At 40.4% G+C, this 27,413-nt stretch overlaps 1 protein-coding gene across 1 annotated transcript in view; it reads right to left on the bottom strand.

Moving 5' to 3' along the window:
- The window catches only part of dnaaf9 (dynein axonemal assembly factor 9), a 70,613-nt gene that overhangs the window by 42,908 nt on the left and 292 nt on the right, over positions 1–27,413 (bottom strand). Inside the window, exons 2-26 of the mRNA XM_061894965.1 lie at positions 23,204–23,283; positions 23,006–23,131; positions 22,813–22,937; positions 16,772–16,868; positions 16,589–16,695; positions 16,435–16,512; positions 16,241–16,342; positions 15,059–15,114; positions 14,851–14,986; positions 14,496–14,577; positions 14,335–14,371; positions 14,172–14,256; positions 14,007–14,083; positions 9,598–9,642; positions 9,478–9,523; positions 9,282–9,393; positions 9,129–9,199; positions 8,994–9,041; positions 8,496–8,586; positions 8,321–8,424; positions 8,103–8,246; positions 3,336–3,421; positions 3,126–3,227; positions 2,935–3,055; positions 2,772–2,860 (exon numbers count right to left, since the gene is read on the bottom strand). Of these exons, the coding sequence (XP_061750949.1) occupies positions 2,772–2,860; positions 2,935–3,055; positions 3,126–3,227; positions 3,336–3,421; positions 8,103–8,246; positions 8,321–8,424; positions 8,496–8,586; positions 8,994–9,041; positions 9,129–9,199; positions 9,282–9,393; positions 9,478–9,523; positions 9,598–9,642; positions 14,007–14,083; positions 14,172–14,256; positions 14,335–14,371; positions 14,496–14,577; positions 14,851–14,986; positions 15,059–15,114; positions 16,241–16,342; positions 16,435–16,512; positions 16,589–16,695; positions 16,772–16,868; positions 22,813–22,937; positions 23,006–23,131; positions 23,204–23,283 (2,247 nt within the window). The remainder of the gene's footprint in view (positions 1–2,771; positions 2,861–2,934; positions 3,056–3,125; positions 3,228–3,335; positions 3,422–8,102; positions 8,247–8,320; positions 8,425–8,495; positions 8,587–8,993; positions 9,042–9,128; positions 9,200–9,281; positions 9,394–9,477; positions 9,524–9,597; positions 9,643–14,006; positions 14,084–14,171; positions 14,257–14,334; positions 14,372–14,495; positions 14,578–14,850; positions 14,987–15,058; positions 15,115–16,240; positions 16,343–16,434; positions 16,513–16,588; positions 16,696–16,771; positions 16,869–22,812; positions 22,938–23,005; positions 23,132–23,203; positions 23,284–27,413) is intronic.

Raw genomic sequence — 27,413 nt, forward strand, 5'->3', positions numbered from 1 at the left:
TTAGAAAAGCAGTTTCTTTTAATTAGAAAATGCAGCTAATTTTTATATTTAGCAAACTGAACTTGCAGGTTTGACACCCCTGGTCTACAGCCACTCAAGTGTACAGTAGGATCACAACAGTCACTGCACAAAAACACATTCACCAGCTCTCATGTGCTTTGGACACAGACTGTTTAGAAACTACATGAGGCAGAGGATATGACACATTTTTATTACCAGTGATCTCAGATTTAGCGGAACACAAGAACGATAGTATGTATACAATAATTTAAATATACTATAAGTAAAGTAGGTTATAACTATCAGGGCTCAAATTTAACCAAGGCAACTGCTGCGACTGCCCTCGTCTTTCGCCGTAATGGCCAAAAACTTGACCAACATTTGCGGCAAGAACATGCCGTGACCGCCCTTGACTTTTTACTTGTTAATGGACGAGGGATGTAACAATAAACAATATAATGATAATTTGCGATAAAATTTTAGATGGTTTATAATACCGTTTAATTTTTTAATTACCGAAAAACCTTCATTTATTAATGCATTTTCGGCAACACGATGTCAGGCGCATGTGCACCAGCGGTGTTTGGCTTGATAATCATGGTGGACCCATGACACCGACTTTGCTGTCGAGATATCCCCTCGGAGTAAACGGGGCCGAGCGCTTGGTTTAACATCATTTTCCCTCGCTTGCCAGCATTTGTTTAAGAGCGCATTGCTGTGTTTAGATGAAGACAGGTGTGGACAATATTGGAGACAAGACACACTTGTCCCACACTGAAAGTATACAGCGAAGGAGAAAACTATTTGATGTTTTGCAGCAGGCGATGTGTCGTGAACGTTGTCACAACTTCTTTATAAAGTCTTTAGTTTGTTTAATGGGATGTTCACTCCTTTATTTAAATGCAAACTGTAACGCTGTTCAAATAACATCAATAACAGCTTAAAGGTTTTGGCACCTCTCCGAATTGAACGCAGGCTGTGAAAATTGTGTATTCGACGTGAGAGGTATCCCTCCTGGGTTTTTTTGTTGGCCAAACTGTTGTACTGAAACACTAGGGAGGCGTTGGAGGATAACAAAGCTTGTTTATTAGACTTCATCTTCATTAGCCAAACTGCTTTGTGTTTTATTTTGATATCAAAAAGTAAACACCCTGTTTTTTTTACATTACTTGTGTTTTTTTCATGTCACAAAAGTATTACTTCAAAAATCATTTGTGTGTTACCATAAATTCATTAACGTGGACCCTGACTTAAACAAGTTGAAAAACTTATTCGGGTGTTACCATTTAGTGGTCAATTGCAGGAATATGAACTGTACTGTGCAATCTACTTATAAAAGTCTCAATCAATCAATCAATCAATCAATCAATCAATCAACCAAAGTCATAGCATTTTGTTAATGTGCTATTGTGTATAGTTAATTCCTATAAGACATATTTCTGCTCAAACTCTTAATGTATCTGTTCCGATACATCATCTACTTATACATATAAATGTACATAACCTAAAGAAATTATAATTAAAAAAAACCTCCCTCTATCAAAATGTAAAAATAGAGATAAAGGCATCAAGTAATGACAAAAAGCTGTCAAGTTGAAATTATTAAAGATAAAAAAATATATATATTTGTCTTTAAATGTCTGGATAACGTTTATCTATAGTCTTTTTATTAGACATTACGAGGGGCTACTTAGCCTTTGTCAAAGAAAAAATGAGGGGATCTTCTGAGCGGCTTTCACCTCCTCTGCCGTTGAGCTGCTGTGTGGAACACCGTTATGTTCCCCACCACACATCTTTAGAAGCTCTTAAGGACGGAGCTCCCTGGGCCAGCATGCCCCAGCTTCCTGAAGAAGTATATACCTTCTTGAGCAGATATAAAGTGTTGTGGCTGCATGGACATATAATAACCAAGATACCACTTCCACATCTGCTGCACCGCTTTTCAGAGAATAATGAGGGTGTCCGACCTTCCTGAAACCCCCATCTTCCCCTTGGTCGCACCAATCCACCAAATGTTCTACCTCCTCTTTGTACTCGGACTTATTGTTGTCCCACTCTCACTGTGACGTCCACAAACTTCACAATAAAAATATAATTTAGCAGTGGAGCCATAAGTCAGTTTTGTTAAGAGGAGCACACTTCCCAGTGTTGAGGGTGATAGATGGATGGGTATGTTCATCTTAGTCAGGACCTTCAAGCTAGAAACATGACCAGTTTTTCCAGTTGTACTGTTTTTCTGTGTGAGCTATTCTCTGATAAGAAATTTGTTACTACCTCCACATATTTTCACTGATTCACAAAATTCAAACGCCAAACCAGTCATTTCACTCAGGGCAATTGTGCTATGTGGCATTCTTCACAAAATTCCTGCTTTTACAAATGTCCAGGAAATTCCCCTTCAAATGAATAGGGATTTTCAAAGTTCTACAACTCCCACATTTCTCACCCAATTTGAACCGTTCCAACATCCACTCCACTCATTCTTAAAATATAAACCAGCATGTTTTCCGGTTCCCAGCATTACCTAGAATAACCACAATTTTTCCTGATTGAAAATGAATGGGTGATATACAAACTTCTACATATCTCATATTTCTCGTCGGATTTGAACGATTACAAAGTTAAAATGTCCCTTGCTCTTGTTTGTCAACTGCGAGCATGTTGATCAGGAAGTCCGTGGCCCAGTGCTACAGTGAGGGACTCAGCCTCAGCGTGTCTGGTTTCTTCACCATACAACACTGTTAAAGTATCCATAAAACATATTGCCCTACCCTCCGTATTCTCTGTTCAGCCGAACCAGGAAGTTGCAGAGTGTCTTCTTGTGGCTCCCCGGCACCCCGCTAAGAATGGTGATGATGACCTTTACCCCCCAGAAAACACCACAGTGTCAGCAACATTATGTTGCAACAAAATGTTGCAGCTTCAGAAGCTCACCTTGGCGTCTTTCTGTCTACTGGAGTTTCTGCTCAGATCTACGGAAGGGAAGAGGGCCCCCAGATGGTCGGACAATATTGGCTCTTCACCGATGCTGCTCAGGGAAAAGTGCTGCAGAAACCTGACACAGGTGCATGGAGGCCATGAGAAATGGGATTGCAAATAACTGAGATGTTTGTGTGAGTACTAACAAGTCCTGCTCTGGCAAATGTGATTGTAATGTCTTAAGGGTGCCTCTGCGTTTGGCAACTGGAGGCTCCTGGTCATCATGCAGCTGCTGCAGCCTGCTGTGCCTGGGAGAGACATTTCCAATTAAACAACTCTGAGAATTCTGTGCTCCAAAACTCATCTACATGTATTTTAGGCATGGTACAATATTGGAAGACAGAAGTGAATCATACATGTTTTTGTGGCTCCACGTCAACTGATCCTGGTCCACCGAGTGCACGGCAAGTCCCGATTCAGTCCTTTGCCACTCTGGCAAAACCTAAAGGTGGTGGGTAGTAAACATTTGACACATTCAATGAGGATTTTAATGAGGACAACGTGTGGCTTTGCGTCTTATAATAAGGAACACGAAAGGCGTCATCATGTTAATGTGTCACGAAACCAGCGTAAGCAACGCCATCTCGCTCTTCATGCTACAAATGCTTCGTTTAACATGCAACATTAGAAAAAGCCACATTTATCCATTAAAATATGCATAAGCTGCTGACGGTGTGTTTGATGGAGAAGCACCTTGGAAGAAATACCGTAGGAGTACACGCTCTAAAGTAAATGTTATACAACTACTTTATAAAACTATTGTACTTTTTTTGAAAAGTTTGTTGTTCTTTTTTAAGGGCATGTTTAAAAGGCACGTAGATCTTAAATGGTTGTGTTTTGGGAGGGTACATCACAGAAAATAATTACTGTAAATTCTGGACTGCAAGTCGCTACTTTTTTCCTGCACTTTGGATCCTGCAGTTTATAAAACTGCGGTTAATTTATGGATTGGTCTTCACTGAGGCCATAAAAAAGTTTTCCAAAAACAAACACGCAAATACAGTGAGAACAGGTTTTATTTTTGTGCTATGGCGCCATCTTTTGGACGAGTTCGCTCTTTGCAGGTGCTGCAGTGTCCTATCAGTAGTGCTTTTTAGTCTTTTTAGTCATTTAGTCTTTCGGCAATAGCGGTTCTTCTTGTATGGATTCTTCATTCATCAATCCAAACGATGTTTGTAATAAGTTTGACAATATAACTAAAACAAATCTTACTTACTAAACTGTCCCATGTGTGATGTATGTGGGAGGGTTTTCATGCATATCTATATGTCCTATCGTAATGTAATGATGTTAGCATTGTCAGCACTAAATAATATGCCAACACGTTTACGAGTGTCTGTGTTTGTATTATTAACTTACAACGGCATTCTTTTTGTATGGTTTCAGTTTCAAAAATTCTGCAGTGAATTCACCGAAACGTCACCTTGCAGTTAATTAGTCGGTTTAGCTGGCTGGAGAGCTAGCTTCCGCAGCTAGTGGGTCCACGACAATGACTTCTGTTTTGTTTGATCAGCCGTTTTACTGCCGTTACATACACTTTGGAAAATAATTAAGGTGTGATAATGAACACTTATTTTTCTGTGTAAATAACTAATTTTGCAAAGTATATAGCTGTGGCTTACAGTCCAGTGCGGCTAATATATGAAAACATTTTTATTTTTAATTAGTGGGTGTGGCTAAAATACCGGTGCTCTCTGTAGTCCGGAAAACATTTTAATTTAAATAAATTTCAACAAGCAACATTAGTTTCGAAATATGAGCTTTTTGAGGTACGAGCAGCCTCGCAGATTTATTTAAACTCATATCGCACCGCAGTGTACTTCCTCACAACATTACAAGGCTTTCTAGAGCAATAAAAGTGATTGGTGTTCAGGTTTTGTTCGTTTAGTTCCAGCTTCAGTCATGGCTGTGTCTGCCTCAGTGCAAGTTTTGCTGTCGATAAGTGATGACTTTGCTTGAGTTTTACCACGTTGTAGCACATGGTGCAAAACAATGAAACACTGTTTTCATAGCATTCAATCGATTGCAACAGGACTGTTTGGTTTGTCTTAGAAGACGTTGAGCCTCTCATCCGGGTAGGCTTCATCCCAAAAAAGCCCAAATATTTAACTCCAGAGCCACAAGAGTGAGCCTGGGCAAGGATGGTTTCACCCTATCATAGTGAAAAAAACAACTGTTTTAATGCAAACGAGCAATCTTACTGTCAAAGTCAACGACAGTCATTGTGAAGTGTAAATTCCCTTCATTAGCATTGAGGTATTGTGTGGCAAAACGATCACTCTGGATCTACTACTACCAGTCCCTGAGACTGAGACTAGTGCATCCTAAAGACCGGACAACCCACACCCACAAAAATAATCTGGTGTATGCTATACAGTGTAATGATGAATGCACTGATTAATATAATTGGGGAAACAAAACAACCCCTAAACCGAAGCATAGACGGGCAAACTCTTCAGGCCAAGCACTCCTTTGAGAACAGTAATGTACAGATTCTGGACGGATGGTACGAAAGAGGAGTGAGGAAACCCATCTATGTCAAGGTTGAAAAGCCATCCCTGAACAGAGGTGTCACCTGTCGCCCACATACAACACTGTCTTTTTAATAATTCCTAAAAGAAACAGAGGGGGACCACAATGCCATTTGTTTACAACTAAATAGAATACAATACCGGTTTAAATGTAATTTAGATAATGGGTTTCACAACGTAAAGTGTTTTGAGTCACCAGAGAAAAACGCTATATAAATATAATTCACTTCACTACTTCTATGTGTAGAAATCTTTATTTATAATTGAATCACTTGTTTTTTGTTCAACAAGTTTTTAGTAATTTTTATATCTTTTTTCCAAATAGTTCAAGAAAGACCACTACAAATGAGCAATATTTTGCACTGTTATACAATTTAATAAATCAGAATCTGTGACATAGTGCCGTATTTTACTTCTTTGTCTCTTTTTTCAACCAAAAATGCTTTGCTGATTAGTGGGTACTTGGATTTAAACAAATGCTCACAGGGGGTACATCACTGAAAAAAGGTTGAGAACCACTGTACTAGAACACCAATCTACACTGACTGAAAAACATGAACAATCATTTTAAAGTATCTGTAAAGTATTAGCCAACATTTCATGATTTTTTTGTCCACAGCTAGTTAGACAGCGTATGTACTGAAGTTGTAATAAAACGCATGACGTGCTGCATGTAACATGATCGGGGATGGGGGACGGCGTGGCAAGTTGGTAGAGTGGCTGTGCCAGTAATCTGAGGGTAACTGGTTCAATCCACCCCTTCTACCATCCTAGTCACATCCGTTGTGTCCTTGGGCAAGACACTTCACCCTTGCTCCTGATTGGTCCTAGTGAGCGCCTTGCATGGCAGCTCCCGCCGTCAGTGTGTGAATGTGTCTGTGAATGGGCGAATGTGGAAATACTGTCAAAGCGCTTTGGGCTCCTTAAAAACGGGTAGAAAAGCGCTATACAAGTACGACCCATTTCATTTACTATTAAAGTGGGACTCACTCAATGCACAGTTGTGCATTGGTCCAGCTGGCTAGGGACGTTTTTTTCTGGTTTATTTGGGTAAACACTCCATATATGTCGAAATAGCATGGCTCCAAGTTCCACATTTCCGCTTTCCAACCTACTCAGAGGCATAGTGGTTAGAGTGTCCGTCCTGAGATCGGTAGGTTGTGAGTTCAAACCCCGGCCGAGTCATACCAAAGACTATGAAAAAATGGGACTCTTTGCCTCCCTGCTTGGCGCTCAGCATCAAAGGTTGGAATTGGGGGTTGAATCACCATAAATGATTCCCGGGCGTGGCACCGCTGCTCCCCTCACTTCCCAGGGGGTGATCAAGGGGATGGGTCAAATGCAGAGGACAAATTTCACCACACCTAGTGTGTGTGTGACAATCATTGGTACTTTAACTTAACTTCAATCAATCAATCAATGTTTATTTATATAGCCCTAAATCACAAATGTCTCAAAGGACTGTACAAACCATTACGACTACAACATCCTCGGAAGAACCCACATAAGGGCAAGGAAAACTCACACCCAGTGGGCAGGGAGAATTCACACCCAGTGGGACGCCAGTGACAATGCTGACTATGAGAAACCTTGGAGAGGACCTCAAATGTGGGCAACCCCCCCTCTAGGGGACTGAAAGCAATGGATGTCGAGCGGGTCTAACATGATACTGTGAAAGTTCAATCCACAGTGGCTCCAACACAGCCGCGAGAGTTCAGTTCAATGCGGATCCACGACAGCAGCGAGAGTCTCATCCACTAACTAACATTTACAGCGCCAAAGTCACATTCACCTTGCTCTCTTCCGTCTGCTCCAACGTCCCACCCTTTCTTTGTGCTTGCTTCTCGAAGCAGTAGCTCATCCTCTGTATATTCAGCTTCAAAAAGTTAAGCTTGTGAATCTTCATTTGTCCAAAAATAGTTGTCTTAGTTGTCCGTTATTGATTCTCCCATCAATAGATCACACATCCGCCCTTTGTTATCGAGAGTAGGAACACACATTTTTTGCCAGAAGTCTGACGAGCGCTGCTATGGAAAAGGTAACCAATGAGCGGAAGAAATTAGTCGGCATACCGGCAATGAGTAAAATTATCAAAATACGGTAAATATTGTACACATTACATATTGTTATGAAGGTGTCTGTTACTACATTATATATGTACAATATACAAACATATACTTGCAGTGTGTATATTGTACATATTACATATTGTTACTACATTATATATACACTTGCAGTGTGTCTGTAAAACATATTACGTATTTTTATGAAGATGTCTGTTACTACATTATAAATATACTTGCAGTGTGTATATTGAACATATTACATATTGTTTTGAAGGTGTTTGTTACTACATCATATATTTACTTGCAATCTGTATATAAAACGTTGATGGAGGGTTTTAAAGTTTATTTTGAGGTTTTTAAAGGCTACAACGGTGGCGCCCATCAGCCACATCTTCCAAGCGTTTTTAATAATTCAAATCCCCCCAAAAAAGACATATGTGATATTGTCTCTCATAACGGTTGTGAACGATAGGTAATAGTCCAAAAAAAGTGCAGATCCCCTTTAAGGTGGTGGTGGTGGGGTTACCTTGGAGTAGAAGCACCTGTAGCTCTTTGACTTGGGTTGAAGGGCAAATACCAGGCACTGTTCAGAGCAGTGGAGGGGGAAGGGCAAGTGGGGCAGCAGGCTGTTCTTGTAGTCCACAAAGAGAGACAAGACCGCACTGGGGTCCTGTTAGAAGGAGGGTCATAAAATGTGAGGCTTTTGCAGGGCTCATGAACTCAAAATATGACATGACGGCTTACCGGGTCATAGAATCTGATGGTGCTGATGTGTTCCTGGGAGAGAGAGATGCTTCCGTACTGAGAGTGGACAAACAGCAATCCTCTGGAGAAGAAGCTGACCTTACCTGAAAACAGATAAAAGGGTTACTTTGACGATTAAAGGACAGTCGATACCCATGCCACCGTGCATATTTACCATCTTCAGGTGCTGACAGATGGCTGCTTGACAACACGTACGCCACGTCCGCTACGGTTAAAGCGCTGCCCAGACAAGTGTTTTCTCCATTCTGTTCACGCACATACATATGTAGAAATGACTTTGTCAACCACTTGATTAGGTAGAGTGGAATACAAAAATTATGGCGCAGTGGGAGAGTGGCCGTGCGCAACCCGAGGGTCCCTGGTTCAAATCCCACCTAGTACCAACCTCGTCACGTCCGTTGTGTCCTGAGCAAGACACTTCACCGTTGCTCCTGATGGGGTGCTGGTTGGCGCCTTGCATGGCAGCTCCCTCCATCAGTGTGTGAATGTGTGTGTGAATGGGTAAATGTGGAAGTAGTGTCAAAGCGCTTTGAGTACCTTGAAGGTAGAAAAGCGCTATACAAGTACAACCCATTTATCATTTATTTATTTAACCTCAGTGTTCGTGTACCTAATGCAGTGGCTCGTTTGTACTTCTAATATAATACTTCACCTTTGTGAGTTGTTGGGTCCGCTCAGACTGCTTGATATCTGCTTCCATCTACGTCAAAAACAACCATTTCACCGCTGTGATCGCAGCTAACTTCCACCGACGGTCCACATACATCCAAGAAGTGCTGACACGTACCATCCAGCAGGCATAGCGAGGCACGGCGGCAGTCAGGATGGTGTAGCAGCTGTCTGAGGACACGGTGCCATCTGCAGGGGAGGAAACACACGAGACAGTTGAAGCCACATCAAGCAAAGAGAACTTGCAAACACCAGCAACGGGAAGTCACACCTTTGTGTTGAATACTGATAACGGACTGAAGGAAAGCTTCAGAGAAGACCACGGAGCCCAGGTTGCTCCCATCCCCCTGCAGGTCTGGAATGTCACGGACCGTCATGGAGGCCTGAGGAAGAAAGTAAGGACTCTAGACCAGGGGACGGATCACACACTTCTTGGTATAAATTAATTTAATCTAAATGGCACCTACTGTTTTAATGACAAAGCGGCTCGCTGCATCAGTTAGAGGAAGGAGCCTAAAAAGGAGAAAATCAAAACAAATGACCTTTTCTTGCAAAACTCATCGCTGATTGGATGCTGAAACACCCACCTTCCCTGCTTATTGGCCGCCTGAATGTTAAATTCACATCTGGATCTGAGTGAGAGCAGAATCACACACACTTACAAACACTACCTTCTCTATCGTTAAATGAGCATTTGGGCATTCCACCAAATCAGTGCCATTTGCTTGTTGTAACTTTCTCAAAAACAAACAAACAAAGTCTTTTAACTGTAAATCTGAGAAACACATATTGAACTATTCAGAATGTGTATTAACCCATCTCAGGCAACTTTTTTCCATTATTGTACAAGGGTCTGCAACCGCAAATGACTCATTCGGGTAACAGGAGTGAGCTTTTATATACACACATTGTATATATATATATATATATATATATATATATATATATATATATATATATATATATACATATATATATCTACCGTATTTTCCGCACCATAAGGCGCACCGGATTATAAGTTGCACCTTCAATGAATGGCCTATTTGGCCTTTGTTCATATATAAGGCGCACCGCATTATAAGGAACATAGAATAGATGCTACAGTAGAGGCTGGGGTTACGTTATGCATCCTTTAGATGGAGCTTTGCCAAAGGGAATGTCAACAAAACAGTCAGATAGGTCAGGCAAACTTTATTAATAGATTACAAACTAGCGTTCTGACAAATCCGTTCACTCCCAAAATGAATAAACAGCTGTTTTATTATTTTCCCCGATTCAATAAACACGTAAAAAACAGTCTGATACTGTTACGGTAAATCAAACGTTAGTGAAATCACAATATAGTAACACTCAAAATAGTGCAAAGCAATAATATACCAATAAATCAACGTTGCTCAAACGATAATATCACACAACACAAGACAAAATAAACACGTAAAGCTCACTTTATTAAGTTATTCCTCATCCCCGAATCCCTCAAATTCTTCTTATTCAGTGTTCGAAACAAACAATTGGGCGAATACGGCATCCAACGTCTTGTCAAAGTCGTCATTAAACGAGTCAGTGTCGCTGCTGTTAATGTTAAATTCTCTCGCTGCTGCTCTATTCCTGTGTTCTACTGTGTGACTGATTGCCTTGAGTTTAAACTCTGCGTCGTAAGCGTGTCTCTTAATAGGAGCCATTTTGGAGTCTTTACGTAAACACACAGAAACGGCACGCCTCCCGCGGTCATATATCCCAGCATGCACCGCGCGCTTCTTTTACGAGGGAAAAGGAAGTTGCCGGATGCTTACCCTAGAAGAAGAAGCGCACTTCTTCTTCTACGGGGGAAAATGAAGTTGGGGGCTGCTTACCGTAGAAGATTCTTCTTCTACGGGGGAAAATTAAGTCGATGGCTGCTTATCGTAGAAGAAGAAGCGCATTTCTTCTTCTAACGGGGCAAATTAAGTCAGTGGCTTCTTACCGTAGTTGCGAGACCTGTTGTGGCTCAGTATTGGTCCACATATAAGGCGCACCGGATTATAAGGCGCACTGCCAGCTTTTGAGCAAATTTGAGGTGTTTAGGTGTGCCTTATAGCGCGGAAAATACACTATATATATATAAAATACGGTATATATATATGTGTTTATATATATATATGTATGTATGTATATATGTGTGTATATATATGTATATACATACATATGTAAGTATATGTATGTATTTATTTATATATGTATACATACATATGTAAGTATATGTATGTATATATATATATATATATATATATATACATACATAAGTATATGCATGTATGTATATACATATATGTTTATGTGCATATATTATGTATAAGTATGTATATATGTATATATGTGTGTATATGTTATATATGTATATATATATATCAGAAATATAGGTATATATATGTGTGTTTGTGTGTGTGTATGTATATACATATACATATATATACATATATATTAGGGCTGCAACAACTAATCGATTAAATTGATTATAAAAATAGTTGGCGATTAATTTAGTCATCAATTCGTTGGATGTATGCAATGCGCATGCGCTGAGGCTTTTTTTATTTTTTTCTCTTTCTTTCTTTATTTCTTTCCTAAACTTTTATTTATAAACTGCAACATTTACAAACAACTGAGAAATAATAATCAACATAAGTACAAAAACAGTACAAAACAGCAGCTGGGCGGCGCTACGGCTACGTCTCATGAGGTGGCAGTAAGCCAGCCAATGATGTGTGATGTGCAGCTCACGTGCCTATCTCAGCTACAATCGGGCAGAAAGCGGGGTCCACCCTGGACAAGTCGCCACCTCATCGCAGGGAAATAAACATAACGGACAGAAATATCTCAGGTTGGTTTCATAATGGATCAATTTAGGGCCTCAAAAAGCTATTTAATAAATATATTTAGATTTGAGTGACGCTTTAGTATAACTAAACGTTATGAAGGTGCTGGAATATTTCATGCTATTATTCACAGGCAGCCTAAAATGAATCCTTTATTATTCACAACAGAAACGTGTACAATATGTGATTCAGTTCTGATCTGATGAGTTACATTTCTGTGTTATTATTGATGTATGCTGCAACCCCAATGTCCATTTATTTCATTTAGCTTTCTTAAATGTGGTGGCGTATTTAGATAGATAGATAGATAAATAGACGGACGGACGGACGGACAGACAGATAAATAGATAGATAGATAGATAGAACTTTTATTGATTCTCTCAGGGAGTTCCCTTAGGAACGTTGGAATTCCAGTATCAGTGTACAGAATTGAGATCGAATTTAAAAAGTAAAAAGTAAATAGTGGGGGTTTAAATTGAGAAAGAAAAAATTACAATAAGAAAATATTAAAAAAGCAACATAAGAATAAAAATATAACAGTAAAAAGAACAATATAACAAGAAAAATTAGGCAGCAGTGACCATGATATGAAAAAAAGTGCCTTTTACATCAGAAAGTATTAAATAAATCAACAGGGTATGTATTGAGTTACATGAAAATGTTGCTACAATGTACGTTCATGATATGGTTTCTCTCATTTCAGGAGAAAACAAGCCAGCATTAGCGACTTCTTGCAAAAGAAGGTGTGCACACCACAGCAAGCGGCTGTGTTGACTGATAAGTGTCCTAAATATGTTGCTAACTGACATGAGGCTACTATCAATGGTGATGATGACAGTTTCAGAAAAATTATTTACGTCCTCAACCCTGGTTACACTCTTCCCTCAAGGACCCATTTTATGAAACTGATGGAGATGAAGCAGACATTTCAAGCTGTGAAAACTGATATTAAAGCCACCCAGAGCAAAACTGCTCTGACCACTGATGTGTGGACAAGTGTAGCCACCTTGGCAATACATGCCATTACATTGGAGACGAATGGAACATGAAATCAATCTGCCTTACGACCACGCCACTAGAGGAAAGACATTAAGCAGCCGACATTGCAGAATGGTTGGAATAGGTAGTAGCCAGGTTTGAAATTCCCCTAAGCAAAATTATTGCTATTGTGCATGACAATGGCACACTTTATTAAAATAAAAACATTTTTGTAACACTTGCCTTGTTTTATTTGGCAAGTCAAAAAGACATGGTGCCGATACGCGTTTTTTTTAAATAAAGTATTGGAAAGGATAGAAATGTAGTAATACTAATAATCGACAGATTAATCGATTATCAAATTAATCGTTAGTTGCAGCCATAATATAATAAATAATAAATGGGTTTTACTTGTATAGCGCTTTTCTACCTTCAAGGTACTCAAAGCGCTTTGACGCTACTTACACATTTACCCATTCACACACACATTCACACACTGATGGAGGGAGCTGCCATGCAAGGCGCTAACCAGCACACATCAGGAGCAAGGGTGAAGTGTCTTGCTCAGGACACAACGGACGTGGCGAGGTTGGTACTAGGTGGGGATTGAACCAGAGACGCTCGGGTTGCGCACGGCCACTCTCCCACTGCACCACGCCGTTCCCCGGCGTATATATATATGTGTGTGTACACATGTATATACATACATATATACACACATACATACATACATACATGTATGTCTGTATATACATATATGTATATATTATGTATAGGTATGTATATATGTGCATATATATATATATATATAAACATAAATATACATATACGTATATAAAAAATTTTTTTTTTAAATCCATTTTTTTAAATGATTAAGAATCTTTACAAATAGGAATCGCGATATATTCGAAAATCAGTTCTTTTTTTGACACCACTACTATTTTCCCAGTGTTCAAGATATTTTTATTTCACATTTTAGGTTGTATTTCCCCAAAAATGCAATCAGGTCAATGTGGAGGACAATTTGAATAATAACAAAAAAAATACTATACAACTGATTGTACCAGGCATTTATACATTTTTTTCCTGGGGACGGAAATGACACTGTTTAGGTGCAATGGCAGTTTTAGTTTGAGCAAGAAACAAACCAAAAAAACAGGCAATACCTGAGAAGACTGCAGTATGCACTTAAATTTGAAGAGTCCAAAGTGGCCAGTAAGGTGTTCTCCGCTACAACTTTAGCCTGATTTCCACATTGAACAACATTAACTCTTATGTACAGCACTTGAAGGACAAAGGACAAACGACAAAACTGCAGGGTTTATTCTCACCTTTGTGACACTGGAGGTGCTGGAGAAGCATTTGACTCCTGCGAGAACCGCTTGCACCGCAGCTGAGTAAACGCGGGACAAAAGTCTGGGAAGTGACAAGCAATTAAGTCCTGGTTTTGCTCAAAAAGAAAAATTGTACATTTTGGAAAAAAAAAACACCTACAAGACTTCCATTTTCTGGGGCTTTGTTTGCGGACCCCCTGTGGATGACATAAATGAAAATTTAACGAGCACCAGATGAGCTAATGCGGTTCGGTAGTCTGAAATTTAACACCAAACTAGGTTAGACTATCATGACTGAAATAATGTCAAACCGTGGCTCACCAAGGTACGGGGTGTGCGTGGTTCCAAAGAAATAGGTCCGACAGCAAGCTAACGCTCCTCTTGGGGCAACACATTGCAATATCTGAGGATAGAAAGTGTAAAAATCCTTTAAAAAACCATTGAAAAACTAAAAGTAAACACCAAAAAAAGCATTAACCAAACAAATTATTTACTGGCATGTGGTGTTGTGACATGTTTTTTAGAGAAAATGAACTGCAGCATGTTGAAATGTGTCCAAACACTTGACATGTTGTCATGCCAGTGTTCCTTCCACATGACAACACTAGGTGGTGCTGCAGGGCTAGATTTACAACAACCTTCAGCTGCATTAAACCTGTACCATGCTGCTTCTTACCATGTGTCTCGCTGCCCCGCCTGTTGGTCCCGTGTTGCGGACTTGATGACTCTCAGAGGGGAAGTTGAAGGAGTAACTGTCCTTGTCTTCTGAGGACGAGTGTGCCCCAAACAACACGAATGGCTGCCGGTCCTTTCTTGAAATACAAAGAGTGACTTTTTAACATCAAACCTGCGTCGGTATTATTTCTCTACTCTGAGAAAATGACCTTTTGTCTGAGATGTTGCTTGAGATGAGTCCGTGGGAGTAATACATACGAAATACCTGAAAAGTAAATTGCTTCATGGAGACTACAGTGCATCTGGAAGGTATTCACAGCACTTCACCTTTTCCATATTTTGGTATGATACAGCTTTATTCCATAATGGAATTAATTAATCTTTTCCCTCAAAATTCTACACACAACACCCCATAAAGACAATGTGAAAATGCTCTTTTGGGGGGGAAAATTCATGAAAAATAAAATACTACAAAAAAAAAAAAAAACTTACATGTACTGAATTTTACAGACTATATAAGCTGGATTCACAAAATTTTAGAAGAAAAATGTTTTCCATATATTAGCCGCACTGGAATATATGCCGCAGTATACTTGCCAACGCTCCCGATTTTCCCGGGAGACTCCCGAATTTCAGTGCCCCTCCCGAATATCTCCGGGGCAACTATTCTCCCGAATTTCTCCCGGTTTCCACCCGTACAACAATATTAGGGGCGTGCCATAAAGGCACTGCCTGTTGCCATGTTCGCTTTTCCTGGAGCCCAGCCGCATCATATATGCGCCTTTTACACACATACAAGAATGACAAACACATTTCGGGAGAACATCCGCACCGTAACAACATAAACACAACAGAACAAATACCCAGAAACCCATGCAGCACTAACGCATCCGAGACGCTACCATCAAATCCCGCCTCTGTAACCCCACCCACATCAACACCCCTCAACCCCGCCCCCTCCCATCTCCCGAATAATGCCGTTGTAAGTTAATAATACCAACACAGACACTTGTAAACGTGTTGGCATATTAGCTAATGCAAACAAAGCTAGTGTCCTTACATGTGGCATCGTAGTCAAAAAGATTTGAGGCTGTAATTGCTGCCAAAGATGCATCAGTAGTATTGACCAAAAAGCTCTGAACACTTACGTACATGTATTTTCGTTTTTTATTTTTAATACATTTTCAAAAGACATTTTTAAAAAACATTTTTAAATTGTCATTCTGGGGTATTGTCTGTGGAATTTTGACGATAAAAATTAATGCCTTCTATTTTGTAATAAGACTGTAAAATAAAAAAATGTGGGAAATGTAAAGCGCTGTACCACTGTCTACTTTCCAGGTGCACCATGCACATACAAGAACTTTATTTGTTGTAGCGTGTCGTCTTACCTCTCCTGCTTGAGCCTCCGACAGATCCAAGATGGACATGTGACTCTCTAGATCCATGCGGGAGAAAAAGCTGCTCCACTGCCTCTCAAAGCTGCTCAAATCCTGGAAGAGACAACAGTGTAAAGCACATCACATTGGACCACAAATACCATTTTTATAGATGGTGGCAGCGTCCTATTAGTTTTACTGAATACCTGGGCTAGCAGCTGGTCCAAAGACACAGAGTCCAGTCGGCTGTAAAGCTGCCACAGCTGCTCGCTCATGTCTGACAACTGAGGAAAACAGGAAGTGACCGCTAAAGTGGAGCAAGATCTAAAAGATGAATTCAGACAATAAAACACATCACACCTTATATTTCATGGTGAAAAAGCTTCCTCCGCCGATGCCCTCCAGAGCAAAGGCTTGGATTAGGGGCCACTTCTCCACCATGAAGATGTCAAACTTTTGCACGTGTCCTGAAAGTCACATGAAGCGAGCGTAAGTAACAATGCAGTACATGTAATATGTTGAATGTAGTCAAGTACTGTATACCCAGGGAGCTGTAGGGCACACCGATGCGATGGCAGTCTTGTACCATTGTGACAAAACTGGATATCTTGAATTCCTCTGCCGCCTCTTCTTCCTGGTACTGCATGAGGAGGACACGGTGCCAAGTCAGGGGCAAAATGAGGCAACAGGAAAACCAACCCCTTATTGGGACTTCTCAGCTTTGAAGAAGTGCAGTGCAGCCTAAAAAGTCGCTTTAATGTCACCATTTGACATAATGTGAACAAAATGAATCTGTTCCAACGTCAAACTGCAGCTATTCTAAAACCACCTGCACCACAAGGTAATGTTTCAAGTAACATTCTATTATGCCCAAGTTGCAGTTGCAAATATGCAAATTTAATCAAAAGTGTTGTCCTTGGATGACTCGTGATGGAATTGTATTATTTAAGGACGTGGAGAAAGAAGTTGATTGCTGAAAAGTAAGACTTAAAAGCAATAAATGTTGCACTCGCTGTTAAAATATGCCTGGGAGGTGAGTTTCTAAGAACTCATTTTCATTCCTCTTCCTGGCTTGAGCCATATTGTGCTGAGCAGCCAGGAAGGTGGTAGGTAATATGCTGCATTAGAGTCACATTCTGTAGTCCTCGTCGCACATTTTTTTTCAAATCGTTTGTATTCTTTTGTGATACAAAAAAAAAAAAAATTACATGCCGACTTACTCAATTGGGTTTCACCAGGGATGTAAAACTTACAACAACTTTTGATTTCACTCCAATTCTTTGGGGTGACGATTCCCAATCAATACTCTATGTAACGAAAGGGTGCCAATGCCAGGGTGAACTCCATTACTCTATAAACAACACCAGGGAGGCACAGCAGGCCAGCTATTAATAAAATGAACAAGTCAAATGTGTTGAGTTGAATCAGACAGAGATGCTGATAAATTCCACAACTTGGAATGTGGCATGATGAAAAAAGTCCCCCCCCTTTTCCATATGGAAGAGGTTGGTTTTTTAGCTTTTTACTTTGTCCAGCTCATGTACTCATTTTTACTGTATATCGTGCATCCAGAAAGTATTCACTTTCTACACATTTTGTTATGCCGTCCATCCATCCATTTCCTACCGCTTGTCCCGTTTGGGGTCGCTGGAGCCTATCTCAGCTGCATGATTCATTTTTGTTCTCAAAGTTTTACAGAGAATACCAAATAACAACAATGTGAAAAAAAAGATATATATGTACTTGTTAAAAAAAAAAGATTAATATCACATACGCCTAAGTATTCACAGCTTTTGCTCAATACTTTGTTGATGCACCTTTGGCAGCAATTATAGCCTCAAGTATTTTAGAATATGATGCCACAAGTTTGGCACACATATCTTTGCGCATCTTTGATTTTTGTTTTGTTTTTAATACATTTTCAATTAGGCCCTGTGATGAGGTAGCAACTTGTTCAGGGTGTACCCCGCCTTCCGCCCGATTGTGGCTGAGATAGGCACCAGCGCCCCCCCGGAACCCCAAAGGGAATAAGTGGTAGAAAATAGATGGATGGATGGACATTTGCAATTAAAAAAACAAAAACACTTTTCACATTGGCGATGGCAGTCTTTTACCATTGTGACAAAACTGGATATTATCAGAGACAACAATCTTAACGTCATCGGTCTCAGCGAAACCTGGCTTAAACCAAACGACTTTTTTGCGCTAAATGAGGCATGTCCTCCTAACTTTACACATGCGCATATTGCCCGTCCGCTTAAAAGGGGTGGGGGGGGTCGCACTAATATACAACGAAAACTTTAACCTTAGTCCTAACATAAATAATAAATATAAATCGTTTGAGGTGCTTACTATGAGGTCTGTCACACCGCTGCCTCTACACCTGGCTGTTATCTACCGCCCCCCAGGGCCCTATTCGGACATTATCAATGAATTCTCAGAGTTCGTTGCTGATCTAGTGACACACGCCGATAATATAATCATAATGGGGGACTTTAATATCCATATGAATACCCCATCGGACCCACCGTGCGTAGCGCTCCAGACTATAATTGATAGCTGTGGTCTCACACAAATAATAAATGAACCCACGCATCGCAACGGTAATACGATAGACCTAGTGGGCTCTATTGATAACCTCACTAACAACTTTAACGACGCCCTGCGCGAAACCATTGATAACATAGCACCGCTAAAGTTAAAAAAGACTCCAAAAAAGCGCACCCCGTGGTTTACAGAAGAAACTAGAGCTCAGAAATTATTATGTAGAAAGCTGGAACGCAAATGGCGCACGACTAAACTTGAGGTGCACCATCAAGCATGGAGTGATGGTTTAATAACTTATAAACGCATGCTTACCTTAGCTAAAGCTAAATATTACTCAAATCTCATCCACCGTAATAAAAACGATCCTAAATTTTTGTTTAGTACGGTAGCATCGCTAACCCAACAAGGGACCCCTTCCAGTAGCTCAACCCACTAAGCTGATGACTTTATGCAATTCTTTAGTAAGAAAATTGAAGTCATTAGAAAGGAGATTAAAGACAATGCGTCCCAGCTACAACGGGGTTCTATTAACACTGACACGATGGTATATACGGCGGATACTGCCCTCCAAAATAGTTTCTCTCGTTTTGAGGAAATAACATTAGAGGAATTGTTACAACGTGTAAATGGAATAAAACAAACAACATGTTTACTTGACCCTCTTCCTGGGAAACTGATCAAGGAGCTCTTTGTATTATTAGGTCCATCAGTGCTAAATATTATAAACTTATCACTCTCCTCGGGCACTGTTCCCCTAGCATTCAAAAAAGCGGTTATTCATCCTCTTCTTAAAAGACCTAACCTCGATCCTGACCTCATGGTAAACTACCGACCGGTGTCTCACCTTCCCTTTATTTCAAAAATCCTCGAAAAAATTGTTGCGGGGCAGTTAAATGAACACTTAGCGTCTAACAATCTATGTGAAACCTTTCAATCCGGTTTCAGGGCAAATCACTCCACGGAGACAGCCCTCGCAAAAATGACTAATGATCTATTGCTAACGATGGATTCTGATGCGTCATCTATGTTGCTGCTCCTCGATCTTAGCGCTGCTTTCGATACCGTCGATCATAATATTTTATTAGAACGTATCAAAACACGAATTGGTATGTCAGACTTAGCCCTGTCTTGGTTTAACTCTCTTATCTTACTGATAGGATGCAGTGTGTCTCCCATAACAATGTGACCTCGGACTACGTTAAGGTAACGTGTGGAGTTCCCCAGGGTTCGGTCCTTGGCCCTGCACTCTTCAGCATCTACATGCTGCCGCTAGGTGACATCATACGCAAATACGGTGTTAGCTTTCACTGTTATGCTGATGACGCCCAACTCTACATACCCCTAAAGCTGACCAACACGCCGGATTGTAGTCAGCTGGAGGCGTGTCTTAATGAAATTAAACAATGGATGTCCGCTAACTTTTTGAAACTCAACGCCAAAAAAACGGAAATGCTGATTATCGGTCCTGCTAGACACCGACCTCTATTTAATAATACAACTCTAACATTTGACAACCAAACAATTAAAAAGGGCGACATGGTAAAGAATCTGGGTATCATCTTCGACCCAACTCTCTCCTTTGAGGCACACATTAAAAGCGTTACTAAAACGGCCTTCTTTCATCTCCGCAATATCGCTAAAATTCGCTCCATTCTGTCCACTAAAGACGCTGAGATCATTATCCATGCGTTTGTTACGTCTCGTCTCGATTACTGTAACGTATTATTTTCGGGTCTCCCCATGTCTAGCATTAAAAGATTACAGTTGGTACAAAATGCGGCTGCTAGACTTTTGACAAGAACAAGAAAGTTTGATCACATTACGCCTGTACTGGCTCACCTGCACTGGCTTCCTGTGCACTTAAGATGTGACTTTAAGGTTTTACTACTTACGTATAAAATACTACACGGTCTAGCTCCATCCTATCTTGCCGATTGTATTGTACCATATGTCCCGGCAAGAAATCTGCGTTCAAAGGACTCCGGCTTATTAGTGATTCCCAAAGCCCAAAAAAAGTCTGCGGGCTATAGAGCATTTTCCGTTCAGGCTCCAGTACTCTGGAATGCCCCCCAGGTAACAGTTCGAGATGCCACCTCAGTAGAAGCATTTAAGTCTCACCTTAAAACTCATTTGTATACTCTAGCCTTTAAATAGACTCCCTTTTTAGACCAGTTGATCTGCCGTTTCTTTTCTTTTTCTTCTATGTCCCACTCTCCCTTGTGGAGGGGGTCCGGTCCGATCCGGTGGCCATGTACTGCTTGCCTGTGTATCGGCTGGGGACATCTCTGCGCTGCTGATCCGCCTCCGCTTGGGATGGTTTCCTGCTGGCTCCGCTATGAACGGGACTCTCGCTGCTGTGTTGGATCCGCTTTGGACTGGACTCTCGCGACTGTGTTGGATCCATTATGGATTGAACTTTCACAGTATCATGTTAGACCCGCTCGACATCCATTGCTTTCCTCCTCTCCAAGGTTCTCATAGTCATCATTGTCACCGACGTCCCACTGGGTCATTATTGTCACCGATGTCCCACTGGGTGTGAGTTTTCCTTGCCCTTATGTGGGCCTACCGAGGATGTCGTAGTGGTTTGTGCAGCCCTTTGAGACACTAGTGATTTAGGGCTATAAAAGTAAACATTGATTGATTGATTGATTGACATTGTTATTATGGGGTATAGGCTGTAGAATTTTGAGGACAGAAATAAATTACCGTATTTTCCGCACTATAATGAATGGCCTATTTTAAAACTTTGTTCATATGTAAGGCGCACCGCATTATAAGGCACACAGAATAAACGCTACAGTAGAGGCTGGGGTTATGTTATGCATCCATTACATGGAGCTGCACTAAAGGGAATCTCACCAAAACAGTCAGAGAGGTCAGTCAAACATTATTAATAGATTACAAACCAGCTTCTGACAACTCTGTTCACTCCCAAAATGAATAAACAGCTGTTTTAGTATTTTCCCCAAAGTAAAGTCAGTGACGTGGTATTTCGTTTATCTTTTAACAACAGCAAGGTATAACATGTAGTGCAACATTTATACCACATAGTAGAGGGGAACTTTTCCTTGATTCAATTAACACGTAAAAAAACAGTCTGATACTGTTATTGTAAATCAAACATTAGTGCAATAACAATATAGTAACACTTGAAATAGTGCAAAGCAATAACAGGGTTTCCCACACATTAATTTATTTGTGGCGGCCCGCCACGAAAGAATTACGGCCGCCAAAAATAGATTTAAAAAACAACAAAAAAAACCAACAACTTTTATTTCTTTTTTTCTACCGGCTTTTGACTCGCTCGACCACTCATAAAAGCAATGGGACTCTATCTGTGAATGGAGCTTGTAGTTATAACTCCGGTGCAGTAGGTGGCGGTAGCCTACTATGTATAGTAACTCCGTCATCCATCCATCCATCCATTTTCTACCGCTTATTCCCTTTTTGGGGTCGCGGGGGGCGCTGGCGTCTATCTCAGCTACAATCGGGCGGAAGGCGGGGTACACCCTGGACAAGTCACCACCTCATCGCAGGGCCAACACAGTCAATGTAATAATATTCCAACTCCCTGTCTTCTTGGTCATTGCCTCTCGAGTTCCTGTCTGCCGTCCTGTCTTTATGCTGAACTTGCAGCATATATGTCGGCATCTTACAAGACCCTTGGCTGCTGTGTATGTCAATTAAGTGACAAATGTGAAGATGGATGATGGACCGACATCTATTTTTTTTCAATGTTATGAGAATGACCTGACTGTATTTCTTTTAATTTAATGCGGGAACATTACCAACATCTAAAGCTGTTTCGCTAACTTTAGCATTCCACTTGCTTTAACAACAAACCGTATGTGAATTGAATACAAGTGGCAATGGCTTGGAAAAAGATGTTTAAAAAATCGATTAGTGAACATTTAAGCTAATTAATATGTTATGAAGTGGCCTCATGGCTTCTGCTGACAAAACAATGCAGAAAGCCATTGAGTCTTGCTCCTACAGTAACTTGTATCTACTGCAGTAGATCGGCGTGTTCAAACCTCAACCTCCGTCATGCAGTAGAGGTGCAGGTTCCTCCAGTGCGACACGTAAGGCAGCAAGTAGCTGAAGTTGACAGGGTTGCAGTAGAGGTGTACACACTCCGCTTTGATCAGAAGGATGATGTCTGGAAAGAAGACCAGAAGAGGTTGCAGATATACTAAAAAAAACAAGAAAACTACTTAAGATATTCACCATCCAGCATGTCCTCTGAGAATCCCTCCAGGGAATGTTCCATGGTAAAGGGATTTTTTCCATAGAGGCCATAGAAGAGGTATTTAGCCAGCTCTGTGCAGCCTTCGTTGTACCTGCTGTCAATTCCTACAACACAACACGTATGGAATGAGCATAGTCCACATAATTGATCAATTAGTTCATATTAAACTTCCTTACCAAGAGAGCACAGGACGCCATCAGAAGTGGAAGTATCGCCCTCACTGAGCAAAGACTGAACCTGACGCAGACGGCAGCAACTAGAAAAATATCAAAGAGTGACAGCCTTTTTAACTATGCACCCTTTTGAAATGTGCTATCTCACAAATACATTGCATACTAGGCCTGGGCCAATAACACATTTTGCTTGACGATACTGTGTACTGACCTATTGATAAACGGTAATATTGCCTTATTTTTATGAGACCAGTTGAATAGCCTCTCCTATTGCTATTGTACTATTTTTTCAGCTATAGTTACATTAATCATTAGCAATGTAGCAGCCGAGTTTCCCTGCTATCACATGTTGATAAAATATAACATTTACATGATAAAAATCAACGACAGGTTTCCCAAATGCTGTAGTAAATCAAACATGATGAGTTGAGCATATGTCAGCATGTGGCCCCACTTTTAACTCTTTTTTTCAAACGTTTATTGCAAACACTTATTTACAGTAAGTCATTAATTGGACTTAGTCAATATTTATTAAGTCTAAATAATGACATAATTAGTATCTCAGGTAACTAGGACTGTTTTGTGCTTTGTTTTTACTTTAGGTTAAAAATATTGAGCCACCTTTGCCCGTGAGGGACACCACCTTAACTAACAAATATTCTGGGGAGAACAGTGATATCGATCCAACATTAGGCATGGTTTGAATAAGTAGCCTTTGTAAGCATAAAAATATTTTCTAGGCTATCCAGACTCGTTATGCTGGTGTGCTGGACGACAAAGATGCCCTTCTCGCAGCTGTCAGTTGTCCAAAATTCAAACTCCAAAGGCTGAGAGAGCCAGATAGAAGAGAGACAGTAAAAGGGCTTCTGACAGCAGAGTGCTGCACAACTCGTTGCCCAACACAGAGCCTTGCCAGTGTGCCCACCTCTTCTGCAAGCCAAGGTGAGATGGACTTTTTCACTTTTGAGGCACAGCTAGAGGAGACCTACTCTGCCAAAATTTAAGTCACGGACTACAGCCTACTGTCAGCCTATGACCTGCAGATTCTGCATCGGTTTCCAAAAATTAAGAAAATGTTCTTAAAGTATAACTCTCCAACCCCATCGAGTGCTTCTGTGGAACAGCTTTTCAGTCTGGGAGATTTGGTCCTCACGATGAGAAGGAATAGACTTTCTGACAAAAGGTTTGAGAGGCTTTTGTTAACTAGGTACAACCGCTAGTTTACTCGTCCCACGCCACTGTTTAACTCATAACTTCATAATTAGAGCTATCATGTGGTGTTATACACTGTTTTGTTTTGTTAGACCACGCCTAGCTGCTCTGATTTTGTGAACAACAGGTTCAATGTTCATAAGAAAAGTTAAAAATAATTTAATAGTTACATTTGGATTTGTATGTTTTGCCATTATATGTATGTTTTGCCATTGCACTATTAACAGTCAGGTAAAAAAAGACAGTCTATATTTTGTCAAATGCAGTAAGGAAAAACTTATTTAAATTTTTTTATAGATAAAACAAGTATTTATGGGCAGTAAAGAAAGACTGTTATTATTTTTTTTTTGTAGCTAAAACAAGTATTTATGTTAAGTGCAGTGAAGAAAGACTGTCAGTCCTTTTTTAAAAAATATAAAACTAATGTTTGTGTTATGTGCAGTAGTTGATGTTAAATAAAGTGATTTGCAAAACCGCTAGTCGTTATTATGTTGAGGCGGCGGGGGTGATGTCAGGAGCTGCATTGCTGAATATAACTATTAAAGTAACTTGTAATCTAACTTAGTTACTTCACTGATTAGTTGATTTTAAAAGTAACTATATTAGATTGGAAGTTACTTTAATAGTTACGTTAGTGATTAGTTGATTTTAAAAGTAACTAACTTATTTTCTAAAGGAGTAATGAGTAGGAGTAGTTAGTAAGCATTAATCTGATTAGTTTTTCAAGGTAACTGTGGCGACACTGGTCCTCTTGAAGTGGTGTTGCGGCGTTTGTATTTGTTGTGGCCTTTTGCAATCGTACTGTAGCTGAAAGCTGTAATTTAGTCATTTATGATATTGTCTTGTCGCGTTTGCAGTCGTCGAGTCCTTTCTCGCCCCCGTAGCCATTCTTGTTTTTCCGCCTGATGGCGATGACGCCACAGATGGGCTGAAAGACTTCGATTACGCTTAAAGTCCTCATTGTTAAAGAGATACATTTCATATTAATTCTGCCATTCTTAAATACAACGTGTTGCTTTTTTAGTATCGATTAATTAAATTCCTTTTAAAATGATGTTGGATCGATACCTATCTTTCAGAAGGCAAACTTGCCAAGCATAGATTGAATTAAGAGTAATATCATCACGGCACGCCCTTAATATTGTAGTCCGAGTGAAAATTGGAGAACGTTGACTCCGGGTGATGTCCGGGAGAGGCATTGAATTCCGGAATCTCCCTGCAACAATCTGGGGGGTCGGCGATTGTGCAGCTGAGCCGCATCAGGCTTGCCAAAGAACCGCATGCGGCTCCGGAGCCGCGGGTTGCCGACCCCTGATATATAGTGATGTTATGAGCTAGATAACATAAGAACTGCATTACCCAGCATGCACAGTAGCCCCGTTTAGGTTGTTGAATGTAGACATGCAGCGGGATGTTTTTGATGAACACGCTGTGGAGTAAACTTTAAGAACTCAGCCAACATGCCTCGTCTGCATCTTTTATGATTAGACAACACATATATTTGCAAGGCCATTTCCAAGAAGGATATTTAAAGAGAAACTACATCCTGTGAGACCATGTCAGCCAACTCCGGAGGCTAGCTCAGATGTCCCGGCGATGAAATGTGAGTTCATATATTTTGTTTCAATATTTCCATCCATCCATCCATCATCTTCCGCTTATCCGAGGTCGGGTCGTGGGGGCAGCAGCCTAAGCAGGGAAGCCCAGACTTCAATATTTTTTCATGTTTAATACGTTTTTGCAATTTTTATTTTGACAGTCCCACATAAGATATGTTTTAATTGCTGATGTTGGTTTATTGATTTTTAAATGCCCCAGAAGATAACCCGTTTTGTACAATGCCCGGTAGTGCGTTAATGTGTTTTTGTATAGTATTTCTCCAGCAATGGTTATGTGGAGACATCAATTATGGTATTTTGAGATGTAATCATTGAAGTCAGACATCACTGAAGGCCTGGGCGGGAAACGCAAGGCCCGCAACTAAATTAAAGAAATATAAATCAATATATTGATTAATCGTTACACCCCTGATTAATATGTAGTGTCCATTTTAAAAAGATCATCCTGAATTATAAAAAAATATATATCTCATATTGTACAAATCTGCGGGGAGTAAGAAACTTGTCCAGGGTCCACCCCGCCTTCCGCCCGATTGTAGTGGAGATAGGCACCAGCGCCCCCCGCGACTCCAGAGGGAATAAGCGGTAGAAAATATATGGATGGATATGATACAAATAAAATGTGACTACCGTATTTCCTTGAATTGCCGCAGGGCATATAGTATGCACCTGCCTTGAATTACTGCCGGGTCAAACTCGCTTCCCAAAATAATTAGCGCATGCTTAGTATTACCGCCTGGTCAAACTCGTGACATTTCCCCCGTCATCATTTTCAATATGGAGGAGGCTGATTTCAATACCGGTAATTTGAAATAGCATAAAGGGAAGAAGATTAAGAGCTATTCAGTATGATTTAAGGTCCAAGCTTACATCACACTAAAATTTTTACTCCATACCTTTGGTAAGTGCCGGAGTGAGAAGAGTTTTTAAAATAATTAGCGCATGCTTCGTTTTACCACATGCCTTTGGTAAGCGCAGGAGTGAGAAGAGGTTTTTAATTAATTAGAGCCCCGGCGGCAATTCAAGGAAATACGGTAATCGATCTTTGCATTTTGTTTTGACACAAAAAATCGACTTGCATCGTCATCATCTATTCTAAGACCTCCTGTACTGTCATTTCAGAAGGTGATTTACTTGCAAAAAAGGTTCCTCGCTAAGTATTAAAAACAGGTGAAAGTACATTTCATTTGTAATGAAAATCAGCGGACGTCACAGTGGTGGCTTGTCTTGTTTAAGACAACCATAGCAACGCTTGTTGAAGTATAATCTAACACAACTTTGTCGCGATCTTATACTGTCACTTCCACGATTGTTTTATTTTCACACCGACGAGGCGACATGTTGGGCAGCCAAGCATCTCCGAAGTGAAGCGACAAACACAC

This window comes from Nerophis ophidion, linkage group LG03, assembly GCF_033978795.1.
Source record: "Nerophis ophidion isolate RoL-2023_Sa linkage group LG03, RoL_Noph_v1.0, whole genome shotgun sequence".
Classification (NCBI taxonomy): Eukaryota; Metazoa; Chordata; class Actinopteri; order Syngnathiformes; family Syngnathidae; genus Nerophis; species Nerophis ophidion.